The 23,056-nt window shown below is 35.4% G+C and overlaps 2 protein-coding genes across 12 annotated transcripts in view; one reads left to right on the plus strand and one right to left on the minus strand.

The window, feature by feature from the left end:
* The window catches only part of NCAPG (non-SMC condensin I complex subunit G), a 53,262-nt gene extending 49,282 nt beyond the window's left edge, over window positions 1-3,980 (plus strand). The window contains exons 17-21 of the mRNA XM_047718985.1: window positions 250-411; window positions 678-816; window positions 1,231-1,317; window positions 2,780-2,849; window positions 3,768-3,980. Of these exons, the coding sequence (XP_047574941.1) occupies window positions 250-411; window positions 678-816; window positions 1,231-1,317; window positions 2,780-2,849; window positions 3,768-3,891 (582 nt within the window). The 3' untranslated portion in view covers window positions 3,892-3,980. The remainder of the gene's footprint in view (window positions 1-249; window positions 412-677; window positions 817-1,230; window positions 1,318-2,779; window positions 2,850-3,767) is intronic.
* LCORL (ligand dependent nuclear receptor corepressor like) overlaps window positions 1,821-23,056 on the minus strand; it is a 165,262-nt gene continuing 144,026 nt past the window's right edge. For 4 of the 11 annotated variants that reach the window (XM_047718969.1, XM_047718966.1, XM_047718975.1 and 1 more), the window contains 2 exons: window positions 21,375-21,401; window positions 6,445-6,579 (listed from right to left, as the gene is read on the minus strand). In XM_047718969.1, the coding sequence (XP_047574925.1) occupies window positions 21,376-21,401 (26 nt within the window). In that variant the 3' untranslated portion in view covers window positions 6,445-6,579; window position 21,375. Of the gene's footprint in view, window positions 6,580-21,374; window positions 21,402-23,056 lie in introns of all 11 variants that reach the window. The other 7 variants (XM_047718967.1, XM_047718976.1, XM_047718977.1 and 4 more) reach the window with 5 other exon arrangements.

Consider the following 23,056-nt stretch of genomic DNA (forward strand, 5'->3'; position numbering starts at 1 on the left):
TCCAGAACTCAAAGTAGCTGGTGGATGAATGCTTCATTCATGAAGGGAGTGGTTCTGGACTCTGTACCACAGCATCCTCTATAAGAAGAGGGAGAGTTCAGTTTGGAAGGAATATGTTAAATTTGGTTTTAGACATTTTGCATTTGGGATTATTGCAAGATAATTAGTTGGAAATATTTGTTAGATGTGTAGGAACTATATTGTAATACCATTTCCAGTTTATAAAACTTTTTTCTCTTGATTTTCTAGGCCTTATCAGTTCATGACAATCTGGCTATAAAAATTTGCAATGAGATCTTAACATGTCCATGTTCACCAGAAATTCGGGTCTATACAAAATCCTTGGGTTCTTTAGAACTCAGTAGCAACCTTGCTCAAGATCTTTTGGTTTTGTTGAATGAAATTCTGGAGGTAAAGTAGTTTCTAACTACTCTGTGTGTAAATTATTATGTACAAATTTTTTATTAAAGTAGAATTTACGTGGTTGTATTAAATGTGGTAGTATATTATACATATGTTGGCAAATTGTGTCTGCTCATTTGAAGTAAATATTTTCTTCATAAATTTGATAGGAGTTTTTAAATGTTTTTAAACATCTTGATATCCATATATAGCTTTTTTGAAAAAAGTTAAGGATTAAATTAATTAAAAACCATTAATTATGTTTTTTGTTATAGCAAGTAAAAGATAGGACATGTCTGAGAGCTCTGGAGAAAATCAAGATTCAGTTAGAAAAAGGAAATAAAGAATATGATGGCCAAGTGGTAGCGGCACAGGATGCCAACATGACTATGACTGCTTTTCAAATTGAAGATGGTAATAACATATTAACCTGAGTATTTGTAAGATTCTGTCCTTTTCATCTCTAGAGCCACTTTTTTTCTCCTCTAACGTGGTTGGATTTCAGAAATGAAGGAAAATGTTTCTAATTAATTCCCTTAGGAAGTATATTACTGATAAGTGTTTATTTTACTTTCATAGCTTTTTTTTTTTTTTTTTTTTTTTTTTTTTTTTAGTTTTTTTAATGTGTATGTTTTTCACCATATGACCATGCATACTGTCTTAGATTTCCTTTTGCTTTCCAATATTCACATTTTTTTGGAACGCTGATTTATGATCATTTTCAGTAGCTGCTAATGGTACTGGTTTGTCATATCTGTTTTATGAAAAATTGACTTGGAAAGACCATTTAAAATATTTAATGAAGAATTGTATTATTTCCTTTAACAGAAAAAAGTAAAGAAGCATATAAAACTCCTCTCAGGGATGTAAAAGCAACCCGAGCATCAAAATCCACTCAGCAAAAGACTAACAGAGGTAGTGTATGGATCTTTATAATAAAACTTTTCAGTTCTGTTTTCCAATGAAATATTCACTTTGCAAGTTTCCCTGTTGATAAAGATTTTAAATGTGTCAGGTATCCTTTATTTTCAGTTCTTTCAGCTGATACTAGGTTTTGCTTTGTGTCTCAGATTCTAATACCAGTGTTGCTCCAAGTGCTTTTGATTGAAAGAGATATGATGCAATGTATCATATTGCCAAGGACGATTTGGATTAAATTAAGATTCTTTTATTAGAAGATCAATGATGATTTTATATTGTCAGTTATTGTATTCTGTCCTTTGTATGATTAAGCACTTTTGAAAACCTTTTATCCCTGTAGTACTTATCTGGGCTTCTGTTTTCCTTTTTCCCATTTTATTTTATAATTTCTCAACATCATTTCTTTCCCAAGGAGTATCCAACAATAAGGGATTTGTTGGAATAAAGTAAATGTTGACTATTAGGGGATCACTTGGAAAAAAAATCTGAAATTCAACAACTTTTTATTGTTTTATTATTATTACAAAAGCAGTTCATGCTTATTACAGAAGAATCAGAAAATACATGCAAGCAAACTAATATAAAGAACGCAAATCATCCCACCCACGAGCCAACCATTATTTTAATTCTTAAAAAACAATTTTGAGGCCCTTTCCTATGCAGATTTAATTTTTTCTGAATGGAATCTGGCCATAATATTTTTGGGCCAATCACTTATTTACATGCTTATTGTTGGGTATTGTTCCAAATTAGTCCCATATTGTTGGATGTTTTCTTGGGGTTAGCTGCATTATAAGCAATTATGTAAGGTTTTGGAGAAAAACAGTAAGTTTCACATGAATAATAAATAGGATATATAAATTTCAACCCAATGTTCATATGGAGAAATTTGATCCGATTCTTATACATAAATGAGGAGCATCATGGTTTGCTAAACTTTGTCTTCTTAACTTTGGGAGTTTCTAGCAAGTAGAATTTTTGCAATCTTTAGCATTTTGTTAGAAGATCTAGTTTTTATACTGAAAAATGTTTTATAACACATTTGAATTGGCCATATATAGGATGGAATATTTTATAAGAAGCCATTACCTTACATTAAAGTTCTCTCTCTCCCGGACCTGCTGATGGGCTTACCCTACTTTTCTCCCTTTAATTTTCATTAGTTTCTCTGTAGGTTATGTGCTATGGCCATAATAGAAGTACTTCTCTTTACATAGCATGTTTTTCATATTCTCCTTTCTCCCATACATATTTAACTAAAATTTGCCTCCCTATAATTTGATTTCCATATTTTCCTTTGCCTATTATTCAAGTTTACAAAAGAAATTAATAAATGGCTGGTAATTAGGAAGAAATGTGTTGCAGAGGGAAAATGAAGGATTTGGGTAGCCCAGAAAATAGAAACATTAAGCAACTGAGAATAAATTTTGATAATGAATTTTATACTGTCTTGAAGGACGGAGAAAAGTGACAGCTTCAGCTAGGATGAACAGGAGGCGTCAGACTGTGGAGGTTGACTCTGAAAGGTATGCCATATACATCTAGAAAATGTTTTTTGTTTTTTTTTGTCTAGGAGTAGAAAAGAAATTATAGTTTGCTTCCACTGTGAAAGAGAGAATCTCAATATGTAACAAGATACTCAGTGATAACTGCAAATAGCAAGGTCTTGGATATATATATTGTCTAGAATTCCATTATCAAGAGCATTTGACCTCCTATGGCTTGTATGCTTTTCTTACTGGGATGGCCCTTAGTCCTAGGTGATCATGTTTAATATGTTCTTTCAGTTTATATTTCCATGTATGCCTCTAACTATAAGATTGTGTGTAGGACTCCTTCGATCTTGAATTAGCAAACTCTGAGGATTTAGATTTCGGTTCTTGACATCTATAAGCAGGATTAATCTATCATGGTAAATTGTATATACTTGTGGCATAGTGTTTATTTTTAGATTCTACGAATTAAGCCACTGTTGTAAGCTGAAATTTTATAGTTGCCCAAGTTCATCTATTGGTAAACTCGTAATGTGTGTATTTTCAGTATATAACTTTTAAGTTTTGATTAAAATGTTTTGAGGAAACTTGCTTTTTACAGAGTGTTTTAAGAATTTATTGCCTAAATTAAGAGAACTTAAAATGTTTTCTCACTTTGTGTTGTCCTCCAAAATTATTTTGGGCAGTTCCTATTTAATCATTTCATTGCAAAATTTTATTGTTTTTCCTTGTAATACCAGGTTCCATATAGAAATAAAAAGCAATTAGCTAGGTTTTTTATGATCTATCTGGCCAAACAGCCAGTTAGTCTTTTTCTGGTTTTAGTTTTAAACTTAGTAAAATCAGGATATCAATTACACACTGATAAAATGACAGAAACAGAGTTTTATTGATAAATAAACTTGTTTTAAAGCTTATATTTAAATTGGTGTATTTTCAACATCTATTTAGTGATCCCGAAATTCCAGAGCCAGAATCAGAAATGAAGATGAGATTGCCAAGACGAGCCAAAACAGCAGCACTAGAAAAAAGTAAACTTAACCTTGCACAGTTTCTCAATGAAGATATAAGTTAGAAGAGATGATGGAGGTGAAGTCCTTTTAACAATGTCCTTTAAAATTATGTTCAGTTCTCTGCTTTAATAAAGTTACGCTTGTATCAAAATTAGAAAATGCCTGATGTTTTGTAGGATTTTGTGCTATGTGACTCCACATTACTTTGGCCTGTACTGAAACATTAGGACAGCGCCTGTCCGAGTGCTCCCCAGAAGCCTGCAGCGGTCCCCTGGGTGTAACCAGCTAGGTCTAAGGAGGGCCTAGGAACCGGCTTCGTAAATCGGCTTCTCAGGTGATGCGTATGAACTCTCACACTTAGTATCATGGCGTTCTGGACAGCTTCTCAGTGTAACTAGCTAGTAGATTGCATTTGAGAAGCTTATGATTTAGATGGGGCACATCCAACATAGATGAAAACACTTTAGAACATTTAAAAAGGGACGTCTCAAGGGCAAATGAAGTACCACAAACTAGCTAGGAAAGAGCTTACCTTTGGGGAGGAGGACTGCTACAGTGAATCCAAAGTTCCCAGCATCTAAGTTGAACAGTTATTTTGATAATTTTGTGATTCTTACACTAAAAACATTTTGGTAATGCTACCCGGATGGATAATTTCTCTTCTTATAATATTTGCATATGAGAGTCCTAGTTTGCTTATGTTTCTGATGGTGTTTCTTGGGTTAGATGTTCAAATATACATGTTTTTTTTTTTTTTTTTAATTTTTTTTTTTTTTTTTTAAGTAATCTTTACACCCAACATGGGGCTTGAACATATGCCCCAAATCAAGAGTCACACGCTCTCTCCTGACTGAGCCAGCCAGGCACCCCCACTTACACATATTAATTATGGAGTTGCTTTCTACATTTTTGGCATAACAAAATAAATATTGTGGATAATAAAAGACAATTCTAGTGGGAAAAACATGACAGGAAGTCTTTTACATACTAGTTTATGAGCACTGTTTCTTCACTGTCAGTTTCATTTTTCTTCCCAAATTAGCACTTGCCTCACTTATGGAACCGAGTATGAACTCAGTCCTCTTTCCGTCTGCAACACCCAGCAAAACATGTTTTCTTATCCCTCTGATTACCTTTTCTCTTTATTATCCAGAATAGAAATGCCCTAACATTGGATCTGTTTTAATAATAATTGTGCTTTTTAAGATTTAGGCCATTTATTTAAGATAATGTTCTAAGATAGAGCTAAATTAAGATCATTGTGCTTTTTAGAACCAAATTGCTATATTACATACATATATGTGCTTTATAAAACTCAGAAATATAAAAGGAGCCTGAAAGTTACAAAGTAAGAATGCTTATTAAGCAAAAGGAAAAGGCATATATGGTGGTGGTATAAAACAATAAAAAACAGATGATTGTTTTTCATTCTGTTGGCTCTGTGTCTTCCTGTGCTTCAGATTCCTTACGTAAGTCTTATTTTGTTAAATCCCTGTCACTTTAAAAATAATTTTGGGGGGTGAGGGAGGAAGGGAGGTGATTTTGAGGAAGAAATAGGACTTAAAGTTTATACAGAATGTGTAAGGAAAAGTGTTTAGAAACACCATAGACTAAGTCCCATTTATCCCACAGTCAGGCTATCCAAAGGGAAGAACCCATGTTCTTATATATTTCCATGGATCACCATACCAAAGCTTTTTTTCTCTGGCATGGGAAAAATAAATTTAAGCACCAAACCTTTAGTAATACTATTCAAGTTTTAGACACAATCACGTAGCCATTGCTGAAGCTATGCTTTTGCACTATTATCGTTAAAGGTAAGGAATATTATCCTGATTTTCAAAGACATTTTATACTTAAATGGCTAAAATACAATAAAATCAATAGATGTAATTCCATTTACCATTTTTCATTCAAAACTGGTAACTTACACCAAATAGTATTCTTGTCTGCAAGAGGCACAGCTTTGCTGAAGAGTAAACATGCAATTGTGCCACTGATCTTACAGCCCACAGATTTTATAGGTTTAAAAGTACAGAGAAAGAACTGATCAGCTCAAATTCTATGAATGAAAACATGCTACTTGATGATAAACTATGATCCATTTTTCTATACATATATAACTTTGAAAGAGATATACTTCTAAGAGATACCTTTGCCTTTTACCAGTTCACTTCGAGGTAGTTGGTATCCACCTATTATACAATTGTTCATGGTCGGGTCATCACAAATCTTTACAATACTAGCCTTCTAAATCACATAATGCAGTATATATTAAAACTTTGTGCACAGAAATAAAACCGGGGACAATTATGTATTTAAACTTAGGGCATAAAAGATTCACAAAATACCATTAAAAAGAGAAACATCAAAATCCATTTGTACTGTAAAATTCCACAATGGTCTGGTGTAAAACGCGAAAAAACATACAAAGAATTATAATCAAAATGACCAATGCTAATGAATTGATATAAAGACATCACAGGACTAGAAATATTTCAAGATCAAATGATAAATGCAGAAAGAATACTGATGTACAAAATAAGGATAGTGCAAGAAGAACCGCAATCTATTTCTCTTCACTTTTGGGATTTTGGTTATGAACTGTACAGCTCGCTAGAGATGCTGCTGTCAAATTCAGATTCCATTCAATGGGACGATTAAGGCACATCTTAATGGGGCTCAAAGGGCAACTTGCTGTATTCCCATCGGACAAATTCAATTTCTCATCAGTTTTCATTTGTAGCATGCTGGAAAAAAAGTGTAAAGCCATTTTAGTTTAACTTCAAAGAAATTATCAACCTTGCAAAAGAAAATTCAGTCATTTTTATTGTTTGCACCTCTAACCAGGATAGGGCATTTTAGTACCCTGAAAGTACAGGAGTTTTGTTCTGTTTCTCAGCTCCAGCCTCCTTACTGAACTGAATACATTACACATAGCCGGGTACTTAAGATGTCACCCAGATAGCAATGGACAAAAAACTAGTATACTAAAAAAAAATTAGTATACTCCGGACATTTAACCTACTGAACTTGGCAGGATTCAAACCTTTTCATTTGTCCTTTAACTTACCAGGATCAGAGCCACTTTGAGACAAGAAGGAATTAAGCTTTGTTTGAAAGTCTACCATGTTCTAGGCACATTCACTTGTATTATCTCACTTAAATTTCCTAACAACCAAGCAAAGTTGGTATACTTATCCTCATGATAAATAATGAAAGTGAGTCTCAGACTCAAGGACAAATATGTCTGAAGTTATACAGTCACCCAACGAATCAGAATATGGTCCTTCCTCTTTCCCTTATGCTTGTCTACTAGCTCTCTGATGGGAGTCTTTAGGAACAGAAACTTGAGAATCCAAAGGGTAGCTAGTCCACATGTGGACATGTAGTCCTGAATCTTAATATTTATGATACCCCATTCACATTTTCAGATATGAATCCTTATGTTTATAAACTAATAGCTTGCTATATGGTAGCTCATTTGATGCTTAACTGATTAGTTTGGTTGGACTACATCATTCCTAACCTATCTCCAACCACAGGTCTAGGATTCTTTCTATTAGTGAAGAGGAAACAGCCGTGTAGAATTTAAGTAACTTGTTACAAGTGGCAGCTACCTCCAGACCTCAGTAGCATTTTCCTGATCTTTCCTTGCAACCTCAAAAACAGACTCATGTGCCATTCAGTAAACCAGAGAGATTTAACCTATTATGGCATATATCAATGGCTATCATGTTGCCATGATATACCATGTATAATTCTGAGAAACTCTAAGGCAAGCTATAAGAATACAAATATATTTATTAAGATAGCTTATCAAGTATTAATGCCAAAAGAAGATGATGGCATGAAGCAACAAGTAGTGATAAAAACAATTTTTGCTAAAAAAGCAGAGACCCCAATTTTTGCTGTTTGACAAAGGTATATTCATCAGAGTAATACTTTAATAACTACATTGTTCTTTTTAAGATATTTAAAAAATTAAAGTTGCTTTTCTAGAGTTTCCTCCAAATTTGGATACACAAACTCCAGGAGTGCACAGAACTATACACATGCATGGGAAGAAAATTCCAGTTTTAAAATAACTGTATGTTAGTATCAATACACGGACTGACATACTTAATTCATAAATACACACTTAAAAGTTGTTGGTATGCAAAGTTTGGGTCTACTGATCTATGAAATACTAAGAGTAGAAGAATACAGCTATCTTCAAGTGCTAGAAACAGAGGCATTAGAATGACAGAGCTCGAAGGGACTTTTCTAGACACCACCTAACCACCCCTTTTTTAAGATGGGGAAACTAGGGTATAGGAAAATAGAAAAATAAACTTCTCTTTTTCAGAGTGTTCTAACCAGATGTATGTGGACTAATATAAGAATCTGGATCTCTTAGTAATCTAGCAATAACCAAAGCACTTTTCAATTCCATTTTCTGTACCAAATTATTTAACACTGAGTATCCACTAGAAAGCACCTCAGAGGTACAAAGATGAGGAAGTGTACACAGTGCATGCTTTCAAAGAATTTGCAATCTGGCAGAATTTTTAACATAATCCTTTATATTTAGAAGTTTAAAAATTGACTAGTTAGGTTTAATGTCAGGAATTTGTGGTACAATCATACACATTTGTACCAAGCAAGTGAAAGATTAATAAATATTCCTTTTTTTTTTTTAATGTAACCTCTACACACAATATGGGGCTCGAATTCATGATCACAAGATGAAGAGTCCCATCCTCTACTGACAAAGATAGCCAGGTGCCCCTTCAAATTTTTTTGATGTACTTTTTAAACTTTTTGTTTTGTATGTTTTAAAAATGAAAGTTGAATATTCTTGTATGTCTATATATTTAACTGTATCTATAGGGCTGGTAATCCATAGGGTTGATATCTAGGAGTAGGATAAACTGAGTCACAGGGTGCTTTTAAAATTTTGATAGATATTACCAAAATATCCTTCACAGACTATGTACCATTTTATACTCTTGCCAACAATGTATGAACATGTCTGTCTTTCCTCATTTACTTGCCAATGATGTATATAATAAAACTTAAAGATCTTTGGGAAAAATGATAGGTTAAAAAATGGTATGTCATTGTTTAATTTGCATTTCTCTTAGGACTGTTCAACTTATTTTCATACTGATATGTAGTTAAGATTGGTCCTCTGTTCTATGTGATTTACAATCTCACTCCCCTCCCTACATGGCCTAGTTCATTAGTCTTTATATCTGCTTATGGTGATTTTGTCATGAATCCATTCTAAATTTTAGATCATCAAATTTATCAGTCTTTTGTTCCATGGCTTCTTTGCCTTACATATGATTAGAAAGTTGAAGCAGCACATTTAAACCATCAGATCAAGTGGAATTAGATATCCATACCAAGGATTCTACTGAAATCTCAATGACAGTGTATAAAGAACTGGGGAAAGGAACATAAAGACCTGGGTCCTAGTTCTGAGAATATCATTCATTAGCCTTATGACCTTGGACAAGTAAACGTAGCCTCTTTCATTCTCGTTTTCTCATCTTTAAAAAAAAGTTGAGGGGCGTCTGGGGGACTCAGTGAGTTAAGCATCTGACTCTTGATTTTGGCTCAGGTCATGATCTCAGGGTCGTAAGACTGAGCCCCGCGTTGGATTCTGTGCTAGGTGTGGCGCCTGCTTGAGATTCTCTCTCTCCCTCTTAAAAAAATGAAATATCGGGATGCCTGGGTGGCTCAGTTGGTTGGACGACTGTCTTCGGCTCAGGTCATGATCCCGGGGTTCCAGGATCGAGTCCCACATCGGGCTCCCAGCTCCATGGGGAGTCTGCTTCTCCCTCTGACCTTCTCCTCGCTCATGCTCTCTCTCACTGTCTCTCTCTCAAATAAATAAATAAAAATCTTAAAAAAAAAAAAATATATCGGGCTGCCTGGGTGGCTCAGTGGGTTAAGCCGCTGCCTTCGGCTCAGGTCATGATCTCAGGGTCCTGGGATCAAGTCCCACATCAGGCTCTCTGCTAGGCAGTGAGCCTGCTTCCTCCTCTCTCTCTCTCTACTTGTGATCTCTCTCTGTCAAATAAATAAAATCTTTAAAAAAAAATGAAATATCCTGTTTACCGTTATATTTCTAAGTGATCTCATGAGAGCCACTTAACAGGAGTTAAAAACCATATGGAGCTATAGACAAATGCAAAGGTTTAATTTAACACTATGTCTTTTGGTGAATGGGGGACAAAACTGGAAGAGAGGTTCTCACCCTAAGCCCTTTTCTATCAAACTAGCCACCTAGATAGATGGTAGTTGAGGAGTGAATGAGGACAAGGAAGGGGCACCTGAAATGATCATCTAGACATATAAGTCTGTTTTGAGTACTTCTATAATTTCATCCACCCTAAGGTAGAACCTCTCTCCAGCATGTGAATGGAGGTTTACAAGAATATGTGCATTTGGGAAGCATAAAAAACAAAAATCTTTTGTGGGTCATGGAAATCCAGTTATACTGTGTGATTTAAATTAATGATTACTGGGGCTCCTGGGTAGCTCAGACAGTTATGTGGCCAACTCTTGATTTTGGCTTAGGTCATGATCTCGGGGTCTTGAGATCAAGCCTCAACCCCCATCAGGCTCAGTGCTTGGCACTGAGTCTGCTTAAGATTCTCTCTCTCCCGGGGTCTTGAGATCAAGCCCCAAACACCATCAGGCTCAGTGCTTGGTGCCGAGTCTGCTTAAGATTCTCTCTCTCCCTCTCTGCAGCTCACGTGTGAGCTCTTTAATACATAAAATCTTTTTAAAATATTTTTAAAAATGATTACTGATAACAAAAATTTTTTAATATATCTAGTTGTAATAATTCACACTTGTTTTACTTATTACTAGAGATATGGGATAGTTCATTTCTGTTATACAGACAACAAACTTTAATGTAAGTCAGCCAAATCACAGGAAACAAATTTTAGTGTGAACAAGATAGGTCTGAAAGTATCATTTCTAGAGCAGTTGCTACATGCCAGGTACTACGCTAAAAACCTGACAATATTGCATTCAATTCCAAAAACTACCACTGAGGCTCAAAGAAGTAAAATGATACATTCAGGTTCATTCAACTAATAAGTGCAAGCTTAGAATCTAAGATCTATTACCCTATCCTGCATACTAGTTCTTGGGTTGTAATTCTGTCATGATTCTCCCTTTGTTAATACCCATTTATCTTTTTCTTCAGAATACTTAACATATGATAAGTGTCTGGTCTACAGATTTCAGACAGACATTCTGAAAGGCTACAGTCATAACTCTATCAAGGAAGTTATATATGTAGAGCATGAAGTTTCCTCATATTTAACTAAGTAAGTAGTAGTCAGTCATACCTTTCAATTTCTCAAGATAAAGGAAGAAAGTATGTTAGGGCACAGACATGTTTTTGAGAGCTACCATAGCGTTTTTTTTTTTTTTTTTTTTTTAAGATTTATTTTAGAGAGAGAGCGGTGGGAAGGCCTGGAGGGAGAGGGAGAGGTAGATAGAATCTCAAGCAGACTCCCCACTGATCATGGAGCCCCGTGCAAGGGCTCAATCCCACGATCCTGAGATCATGACCTGAGCTGAAATCAAGAGTTGGATGCTCAACCGACCGAGTCACCCAGCGCCCCTACCATAAGAGTAGTATTTAGGTTAAAGGTTTTAAGAAACATAAGTTTATCTTTTCAAAGGAAGAAAAGTCCGCTTTATGTGTGGATAAACTGAAATCTGGTATAGGATTTAGAATGTGAATAGTTACTACAAAGTACCCGAAACTAATGAATTTGAACTAATCTATTCAACTCAAATTCTGAATGACTGGTTTATTTCCTCTGGCAATGGTGTCATCTTATGTTGTGAAAATTTACTGAATAGCTATTATAGCTATACCCTTGAGCTTGGTTCTCCACATATCTATCCAAATACCACCAGGGTTGTTAAATGTGTAAACTAGATCAGAGAACCTTTATGAAGGCAACAAGTGTATTCTCATGGTTCTGATATAGTGAGAAGTTATAAAAAATGAAATTCTTGTTCCACTGGACTCCAAACTGGCTAATTCCAGGGTTCTCAGAGGCCAATACCAAGGACTTTGCCGCCCATCAAAGTGTTTCAGTTTTATGAGGAGCTGGCATGTGTCCATCAGCCAGGTCTGCTGGTTACTGAAGGTAGTATTCTTCCCTCAAACCCTTAACCAATACCTACCTAATATATTTAGAATATAAAATACTGTGATGGTGTCTGTCTTCAAGGGTTTTGCAGCTTGTAAGGAGGCAGAAAGGAAAGTTTTCATAAATTACAAAATAAATATATTTTATTTTGAATAGATACAGAGAGGTAAGACTAAGGGATTACAGAGAAGGGAAATTAATCCCAGCAGTTGGGAAGTTGGGGAAAAAAATATTGAAATAGGTGAAGTAAATCATTTACTAAAGGATTTTAGTAAATTGGGACAGAGGGAAGCTTCGTAGGACCTAAGATTAAATCACTCACCTGCTAAGTGTACATTCCTTAATCTCTAACCTTCAATTTAACTGGAACATGAAGATAACGAGAATATCCAATCTCTAACCTTAACCTCTAACTTTCAATTTAACTGGAAAATGAAGATAATGAGAATATCCACCTCTTAAGGGCAATATGATTATTACATGAGTTTATGTAAACAAAGCAGTTGGTATAGAGAATACATGTAAAATGCCTGGCTGGACACTGGACTCAATAAATGTTAATATTAGTACTACTAACAAAAAGTCAAAAGGTACATATGTGGGGATAAAGGATGACAGATATGTGTATGCTTTGTTTTTGCAATAGTACAACCATTTAATTTTAAATCTTTGGGCTTAGAGGGGAGGCAGGTTCAAATGAAAGAGCCATAGGGATATAGCCAGTTAAACATGTTTTACCAGGAGAACATGAAGTCTAACATAAATCTTTTCTCTTGCTGGCAAACCCTGTAAGAGTTAGGTTGTACGGGTTTTTTTGTTTTTTGTTTTGAAACAATTTATCTCAAGAGAAAAATTTCTCTTTGGTAAGATACTGGTGACTTTTAAGAGCCCTGGCAGATTAAGTGGTAGATTTTATTTATTTTAAAGATTTTTATTTATTTATTTGACAGACAGAGATCACAAGTAGGCAGAGAGGCAGGCAGAGAGAGAGAAGAGGAAGCAGGCTCCCCGCCGAGCAGAGAGCTCGATGTGGGGCTCATTCCCAGGACCCTGAGATCTTGACTTGAGCCGAAGGCAGAGGCTTTAATCCACTAAGCCACCAGGTGCCCAAGTGGTAGATTTTAAATGAGACATTTTTTCTGACTTGCTTTTGATCATTTGATGTGGTTATTTGAAGGAACAGAAGAACCCGGTGGTTAAGAGTAAGACTTTGAAGTCTCATATTCTTGGATTAGAATCTCAGATTTGTAGTTTACTCCAAACGATTTTAGGAGAACTACTTTTTTAAATATAAAGATAGCATAGTATGTGCTTAACTAGTAAGTGCTATCATGATTATTAGAGCAAACCATAACTGGAGATTCACAAGAAAACATCTAGAAGAAAAAGACTAGCTTCCCCTAAGAAGTAGGATATCTACCTGAATTTTTAGTTGAATGGAATGAAGGAAATTAGAGTCTGATTAAAGGCACAAAACTAAATCTCTTCAGAAATCAATGAACACAGTTTGTACCACTATGTAATTTACAAGTGATTGTTGGCCATGTAGGGACAAAAGGAATTTACCTGAATTTCTTTTTTTTTTTTAAGATTTTATTTATTTATTTGACAGAGATATCACAAGCAGGCAGAGAGGCAGGCAGAGAGAGGAGGAAGCAGGCTCCCTGCTGAGCAGAGAGCCCGATGCGGGGCTCGATCCCAGGACTCTGAGATCATGACCTGAGCCGAAGGCAGCGGCTCAACCCACTGAGCCACCCAGGCGCCCCAATTTACCTGAATTTCTTAATTAACTTGTATATTAAATTAGTATAACACAACTGTGCCTAAAGCAGTATCTTAAATATAATTGGTATTCAGATATTCAATAAACACAAATGTGACTCACATACATTTATAAAAATAAAATAGGAATTTTAGTACTAAATTAAAAGCACTTAGTAAGTTGTTGATCTAAAATAGTGTCAACCAACTGACTATAAAAGACTGCAGAACCCAACACAACTTAGAATGATTTTGAATCCTGTTCCCATCTGCCTTCTGAGGAACTTAACAATGATCATAATCAATGATCCCTTCCTTTTTTAAAAAAAATATGCCATCTGTGGGAGATTAATTGGATTCACAGTCCAAATTCTTCATCCCTCCCTATATCTATCGCCTTCCCTATTATTTTGCAATGTCCTCGCATTCTGGCCTCACCTATGTGACTTGCTTTGGCCAACAGGATGAGTTAAGTATGAACTGTAAACTGGTGAAGGCCAGTGTAAGCTGAAGCTTGAGAAACGACTTGGGCATTTATGTCCCCTCATATATCTCTGCTTTTGCCATGAGAACAATGCCTGGGCTGGCCTGCTGGATGGATGTGAGATATGGAGTGAGGCTAAACTGTCCCACCTGATAGCCAGCTAATACAAGGCATGTGAGGGAACCCAACCAAAGTCAAAAGAACCTCTTAGCCTTATTTGCCAGTCAGAGATACATGATTGAAACAAGTGCTTATTTACTTAAGGGAGTAATTTTGGAGTGGTCTGTAATGTAGCACTGTTGTGACAATAGATAAATACCAGAACATGTCTTCTCCTCACCATGATGTTTAAACAAGTGCAAGGTCTCTCATGCCTTAAACAAAACTTCACTCAATCTTTTATTTTCCTCAAAATAACATTTTTAGAGCTAGATTACTTTAATGAGTTATCGCCATTTTCTTATCTCTTAACCTACTCCAAATCTGGTTTCCAGGTCTTTCACTCCACGAAAACAGCACTTAACTAAAGTCACCAATGAATTGATAAGTCTAATGAATGATATTTAATTTTCAACTTTTTTGCCTTCCTAAGAACATTAAACACTATTGATCATTTCCTTTGCTTTAGACTGAACTGTGTACCTCTCTGTTTCATTATGTCAAGTTCCTAACCCCCTATTACCAAGAGATATCGGACCTTTAGGAGGTAATGAAGTTAAATAAGGTTACAGGGTAGAGCCGTAATCTGATGGTCTTGTTGTCCCCATAAGAAGAGAAGTCACCAGAGAGTGGGAGGGTAGCCATTTGCAAACCAGCAATAGAAACCTCACCAGAAACTGAAACCTCCAGACCTGGATCTTGGACTTTCCAGCCTCCAGAACTATGAGAAAACAAATCTCTGTCATTAAGTCATGCAGTTATCAGTGTTTTGTGATGGCAGCCTAAGAAGAGTAAACCTCTTTCTGGAAACTCACGTTTTTTCGCTTTTCAGACAAAACACTCTACTGGCTTTCTTCTTCCCTTTACTGCAAGTCATCCTCCTCTTGGATGGCTTAGAATTTCTCAAGGCTAAGTCCCAGACTTCCTTTTCTTCTTCTATAATCTTTCTTTAGGTGCTCAGTTTCAGTTATCAATGATATCTCAGATATCTCAAATCCTCCCACTGCTCACACATTACTTCTTCAGAAAGCATTTCCCGGAGTACTCAACCTAAAGTAACTACCAATAGAAACTCTTTAGGTCATCTAATATCATTGATACGGAACTTACAATTGCTTATATTTTTCCCGGCTCCCACTAAAATACAAGCTTGATGAGAGTACAACATATTGGTCTTGTTCAACATATTATTTCCAGCACCCTGCATATAGAAACTGGATAAATATCTGTCAAAAGAGTAAATCTAGGACTTCTCCTTTTGGCCATGAAGTAACAGGAACCAGATTTACCCACTCACTTTAAACAAGTTAAAAAATAGACTAAAATATATGCAATATATATAGTAGACTCCACATCCACTTGGACCCCAGTGTGGGGCTTGAACTCATGACCCTGAGGTCAAGACCTGAGCTGAAATAGAAGAGTCAGATGCTTAACCAACTGAGCCACCCATTTGCCCCTGAAATATTTTTAAGACAATGGATAAAAGAAAGTACAGGGTGACAGTGATCCCTGAAAGAAGGGAACAAAAGAAGGAAGTCATAAAAATTGCTCTGGCTTACTGCCTGAAGAGTTTCCAGGCTGCAGTATAGAAAAAGAGACCCAAAGGAGCTTGGAAATCTTCCTGAGATGAGAGGACAGTTTGTTGGCAAGGAAGACCAAAGCAGTTAGAATCTGTGGGGCAAAGCACAGGAGACACAGTTGCATAGATAGAGAACTCTAGAGATCTGCATTGGTTTCCCTCGAATCTGTAGATAAATACTGATCAGTGCTTAAATATTTTCTAAAGCTTTGAAAAAGACCACTGAAAAGGAGCAGGTGGAAAACTGCTAGAGGCCATATAGGACTGGATATGATTTGTGTGTGTTCCCACCAGTAAGAATGGAAAGACCCCCTAACACATATGACAGTAAGTAATTATTGGTAGTGTCTCACTACTGGGGTAAAATTAGCCCTATGGCAAGATTTCTCATCCTCAGCACCACTGACATTTGGGGCCAAGTGATTCTTTTTTGTGGGTAGCTGTCTTATAAGGCTCTGTAGAATGTTTAGCAGCATCTCTGGCCTCTACCACTAAGTGTGACAATCCAAATGTCTCTATACATCATGAAATATCCTCTGTAGGACACTTCCAGTTGAGAACCACTGTCCTAGATGAGACGCTGTTCCAACTCTGCCTACCAATGCCCAAAAGCAAGATTTGAAAGAATAAAAAGTTTTCTCATTAAGTTGATAGTGTCTCAGAACAGAGCCACAAAACATTGAAGGCATTGCAAAAACAAACAGAACAAAAAAACCTCAGCATACAAGGCAAAACTGACAACGTCTAGCATCCAATCCAAAATTACCAGGCTTGCAGAAAATAGGAAAATATGTTCCAAAATGAGGAGAAAAACCAATCAACAGGAACTGATAAATAACACAGATTGTAAAAATTAGCACATAAGGATGTTAATGCAGTTGCTTTCAAGAAGCTGAGGAATGTATGAGCAGGAGAAGAAATATAGTAGATACAAAGAAGACTAAATTTATTTATTTTTAAAGATTTTATTTATTTATTTGAGAGAGAGAGAGCACAAGCAGGGAGAAGAGGGAGAAGCAGGTTCCCTGCTGACCAGGGAGACCAATGTGGGGCTTTATCCTAGGATTCTGGGCTCATGACCTGAGCTGAAGGCAGACGCTTAACCAGCTGAGCCACCCAGGTGCCCCAAAAGAGTAAATCTAAGTCTCTGGAGGTGAAAATAAAATTTCTGAAATGAAAATATCCTGGCTGTTACTAACAGCAGATTAGACAATACAAAGAAAATGTTATCAAACTTAAAAACATAGAAATAGCATAATCCAAAACGAAACAGAAAAATGAACAGGTATCAGTGATCTATGTGGCAAAATAAATGTGATTGGAATCCCAAAAAGAGAGTAGAGACAAGAGAGATAGGAACATATTTTAAGAAAATACAGCTAAAAGATTTCCGAATGTGATAAAAACTAAAGCCCCATATCCACATAGTTCAAAAAACTCCAAATAGAAAAATTATGAAGGCAACAATGCCAAACCCATTTATAATCAAATCTGTAATGAAATTGATGATAACAAATGGTAAAATCTTATAAGGAACTGGGAAAAAAAAAAAAAGCCCAGTACATACAGAGCAGCCAATAGAAGAACAACAGCAGACTTATCTTCAGAAGCTAGGAGGCAGTGGAGCAAGAGCTTCAAAGTACTAAGAGAAACATATGGTCAAATCTGAATTTCATATCCAGCTAAAATATCTTTCAAAAATAGAAAAGGGCGGGGAGTGAAATAAGAGTTTTTCAGACAAAAAGTCAGGGCTGAATGAATTAATAAACAGCAAACCCATACTACAAGAAATGTTAAAGGAAGTTATTCAGGCAGAAGTAAAACAATATCAGATAGAAGCCTGGACTTATATAAAAGAGTGAAAAGTACCAGAAATGGAAAATTCATGGGGAAAATAATTTTAAAATCTTTCCCATTTTAAAAATCTTTTTGAAGAACTGTGCAAAGGAAAAATAGTAAGAACACATTGGGAAGATTCTAACATTTACAGACGTAAAATGTATGACAATAATAATAGCACAAAAGCTTAGAGGGAGGAATGCAAATCTACTGTAAAGTTCTTAGACTACACATGAAGCGGTGTAACATTATTTGAAGGTAGTTTCTGGTAAGTTAATGATATGCTGGATAAACTTGACAGCAAGTATTTCTTAAAAAAACAATTAAGAGATTAAATAGAATAATAAAATACACTCATCCAAAAGAAAGCAGAAAAAGAGAAAAAAAGGAACAAATAATAGATGGGACAAATATAAATAGAAAGTTGGGTGGCTATTATCAAAAAGATAAGAAATAACAAGTGTTGGTGAAGATATGAGAAAAGGCAAATCTTGTATACTATTAGTGGGAATATAAATTGGTATACCCACTATAGAAAATAGTATGGATATTCCTCAAAAAATTAGAAATAGAACTACTATATGATCCAGCAATTCCAGCTCTGGCTATTTATTAAAAAAGTGAAAACGGTAACTTGAAAAGATATGTGCACCCTTGCCACATGTTCACTGTAGCATTATTTACAATAACCAAGATACAGAAACAACTTAAATGTCTATCAATGGATGAATGGCTGAATAGAATCTCTCTCCATCACACACACACAGACACACACACAGACACACATCCAGCCATAAAAAGGAAATCTTGCCATTTGCAATAACATGAATGGACCTTGAGGACCTTATGCTAAGTGAACTTAGTCACAGAAAGACAAATACCAGGTGATTTCACTTATATGTGGAATCTAAAAGTAACAAAAACCAACGAAGCTCACCAATACAGAAAGCAGATTGGTGGATGCTAGAGGTGGGGGCAAAATGAGTAAAGTGGCTCAATAATACAAACTTGTAGTTATAAAATAAAGAAGTCATGGGGTTGTGATGTAAGGCACAGTAGCTGACTATAATTAAATAATACATATTACATATTTGAAGGTTGCTAAAAGAATAGATCAAAAAGTTTTCATCACAAGAAAAAATTCTCACTATGGTGACAAATGTTAACTAGACTTATTGTGGTGATCACATCACAATACATACAAATACCAAATCATTATGTTGTACACCTGAAACTAAGATGTTATACGTCAATTAGAGGGAGGAATGCAATATGTCAATTACACCTCAATTAAAAAAAAAAAGTTGGCTGACTGGAAATCAACCACCTCAAGTCAAATGAAATGAAAATGGTCTTAATATTTAAAGATTGGGTGAGAAAGCAAGTCTCGACTGTATGCTGCCTAAAAGACACTTACTTCAAAAACAGAGACATATAGCTTAAGAATGAAAGTGTGGGAAAAGATATACCATGCTAAAACTAGTGAAAAGTAGGCTGGGATGACTACAGTATTATCAGACAAAGACATGATTTCAGATCAAAGAATATTTCCAGAGATAAAGAGGTTCATTTCATATGATAAAGGAGTAAATTCCCCAGAAGTACATAAAATTTCTAAATGTATATGAACCCAATCACAGAGCTTCAAAATACATGAAACAAAACCTGATACAACTGAAAGGATAAATAGGAAAATCTAGAACCAAAGTTGCAGATTCCAAAACCTCTCTCTCAAGGATAAATAGAATAAGTAGACTGAAACTCAAGAAGGATGTAAAAGTTGAATAGCACTATCAACTTGCTTAACTGACACCCAACAGCCGCAGACTACACATTATTTTCAATAACACAGAGAACATTTATTAAAATAGATCGAGATGGACTGGAGCATTGAAAAAAACTCAATAAATTCAAAATAATTAAAATCATGCAAAGTATATTTTATAACCATAACAGAATTAAATTAGAAATCAGTAACAGTATCTGGAAGATGCTTAAAATTTGGAAACTGACCAATATATCCCTAAGTAATCCATGGGTTAAACAAGAAATCACAAGGGAAATATGAAAATATTTCTAATGTAATGAGTGAAAACACAGCAGAGCAAAATTTGTGGGATATAGTTAAAGTAGTGTTCAGAGGGAAATTTATAACATAATGATCATATAGGTAAGGAATTAATCTTCTTTCCACTACAACCCTCTACACTCTATACCAACAGTTCTCAAAGTGTGGTCCTTGGGTGAGCAACATAAACATCACTTGGGCCCCACTCTATAACCTATTGAAACAGAAAGTGCTTGGAGCCCAACCATCTCTTTTTAAATATGCCCTCCTGGTGATTCTGATGCACACTGAAGTTTGTAAAGCATTGTTTTAAAGCAGTACAGTTCTCATTTGGACCACCATAATGGTCTATGCCTTCACTCTTGCCCCCTCCCATTCCTTTTCCACAAGGCAGTCAGAGAGATCCTTTAGGAAGGAGAATCTGATGATGTCATATATCTTTCCCATCCAATCTGTACTCTAAGAGTGTAGGAAGCCACTGAAGGTACATAAACATGGCTTATGGGAATCTACATGGTCTATCCTTCATTTACCTCTCAGTCCTCACACCTGATACCATGCTCCTTTTTTTTTTTTTTTTTGACTCAAGACACACCAGTCATTGTCTTACCTGCAAAGAATACCATGCTGCAGTTTTTCCACAAGCAAGTCTTTCTTTCTAGAAGTCAGTTCTCCCCTCCCAGTTCTCTGCTACTTGGCCTAGGTAATTCCTACTCACTCTTCACAGCTCAGTTCAATGGCCATTTCCTTAGAGAAGTCTTCTCCCATTTCTCTGACTTGATAAGATCTCCCTATAAGGAATTCTTATAATACCACCCACTAATTAAGAACTTGTAAGATTTGTGTAATTATTTACTCAGTGTCTGCCTCTCTTAATAAACTTGAACCATGAGGGCAGAACAATACCTGGTTTTGTCCCCCATCATATCCTGTAGGTCTAACATATTGCCTGGCACACAGGGGGTATTTTTTAAAGAATAAATTAATGGGGTCTATCTAGCTTTCTGTTTCTATGTATAGAAACAAAGTAGCAAACACATGAATTTCTAGGTTGCCTGGAATTGGAATGGGAGTGGGGTTGGAAAAACAAGCTAAGGTCTTATTAAAATTAAACAAAAACAACCAAGAAAAAACCAGCCAGGATGAAATCATTCAGACACCTACTCAGTTCTTTTTTTTTTCTCCTGGTAATTAAACAAAAGGTGAATTCAATAGACTTAACATTATAATCACAGAATGCTCAGCTCCACTGCAAACTGTTCACTACCTAGGAAAAATGAGGGGGGGGAAATGGTAGTCAGGAGAGATGAACCAAGAATTCTAAATCCCTAAGTGAAGAAATTGATAAGAAAAAAAGAGTAGAAAAAGAGAAAAGAGAACACTTGAGGAAGGAATTTTAGATGTAAAGCACTGAAATCAATCTTCCTAACAGGTGGGAGCCACTGGTGAAGGAAGAGAAGGGTGACCCTTGGACTTACCTCAGATAGACAAAGCAGGTCTGGAGGCTGCGGGGAGAGAATAAAGATTTACAAAACAGAATAAAACTGCCACTCATGGCTCCCCCAGCACCACTCTGCTGGATAAAGATTGGTCTTGTCCCACAGAGAGAAAACAAAACAACTACAAGTCAGAAATATATTGTATTGTGTGGGAAGAGGGAGAGGATGGGGTATTGGAAATAAACCAGATATAACAACTTTAATCTATTTTTAAAACCCCCAATGACTTTCTAGCCACATACCAAAATTCTACTGATACAAACAGGTCAGCTAACTTTTTTCCATTAAAGGCCAGATAATAAGTATTTTAAGCTTTGTGGGCTTTATGCAATTACTCAATTCAGCTTCAGTGGTACAAACAGCAAGAGACAATACATAAGTTAATGAACCTAGAGTGTTAACAATAAAACTTTACTTAAAACAGGTCATGGGCCAGGTGCCCCAATTTAGAGAATTTTATGTTCTGTACTCCATATCCTCTAGTATGGAATCAACCAATTCATCTTTCTTCAAATTATACTGTACTGCCAAAGTAAGAAAAATTTGACATATTTTTTATAAGTTCCCTGAGTTCCTCTGTGACTCTAATGTCTAACACAAAGCCTAGTAGATCAAAAGAAAAAGTATCCAATTTGTTGAATAAATTGGGTGGTTTTCAATGAAAGATGTGGAGCAATTAGTGAAGTAGAATACTGTGAAAAACTCAGTAATGGTTGACAAAGCAATAGGATATAAAATATCCAAGAAAAATTCTAAGAAAAAAACATCGAGACAGGAGATTATCAAAGTAGCTCTTCTATATTTTAATTAAAGCATTACAACAAGAGTTAGAAATGCTTCAAAACCTAAAACTCTTCTCCTTACTCAGTTCCTATGAAAGTTATACTGATAGGGAAGAAAATGAATTATAAATAGAACAGATTTTTATTTAAAATTCCTGATTTCATTAGAATACTTGAAATAATCAAAAGTTTTAACAGTTTCGCTTGTGGCACTATCAATTAGCAAAGTGGTAATATGAAGTCCAAATAAAAAAGAATATGCCTATGAGTTTTTTCACTTTTACATTAAAATATCTATCTTCATCCAATTCTGACCAAATTAAGATGGTGGATTAACTAAGACTTGAGGAGATACTGATGTCATATGAAATTAAGACTTGGCAAGACATTGATCTCATATGTTTTCCTAAATTCATAAGATATTTTCTCATGGTTTATAATATATATGGTAAAGCTACCTGAATTGAGCCACTCCTCCTTTCTTAACATGAAATGAAAATCTAATATACAAAAATGAAATTTACAAAATGGATTCATCAGAATGTGATCATTTTTGACTTATAGGTATTTCCCATAGTGTTCTTTAAATGGTGAATGTTAATAAAGCACTTACAACTTAATTTTGATTACTCTAATTTATGTCCAAGAACAAATCAAGTATATAATGTGTTTTTATAGTCATTGCATTCTTTCTGGGAATATCACAGTAAATATAAAGAAAACCTAGCAGGAAACTATACAGAGCAGTGTTTTTTCCAGTTATGTTCCCCAAACTGTGGGATATAAAAAGCTGTGAGATTTTATATATATTTAAACTTTGAAGAATGCTGTTTAACATGTTAATGTGGCACAGTGATTCAACAGGCACAGGACTGAGCA

Source organism: Lutra lutra, chromosome 2, assembly GCF_902655055.1.
Source record: "Lutra lutra chromosome 2, mLutLut1.2, whole genome shotgun sequence".
Lineage (NCBI taxonomy): Eukaryota > Metazoa > Chordata > Mammalia > Carnivora > Mustelidae > Lutra > Lutra lutra.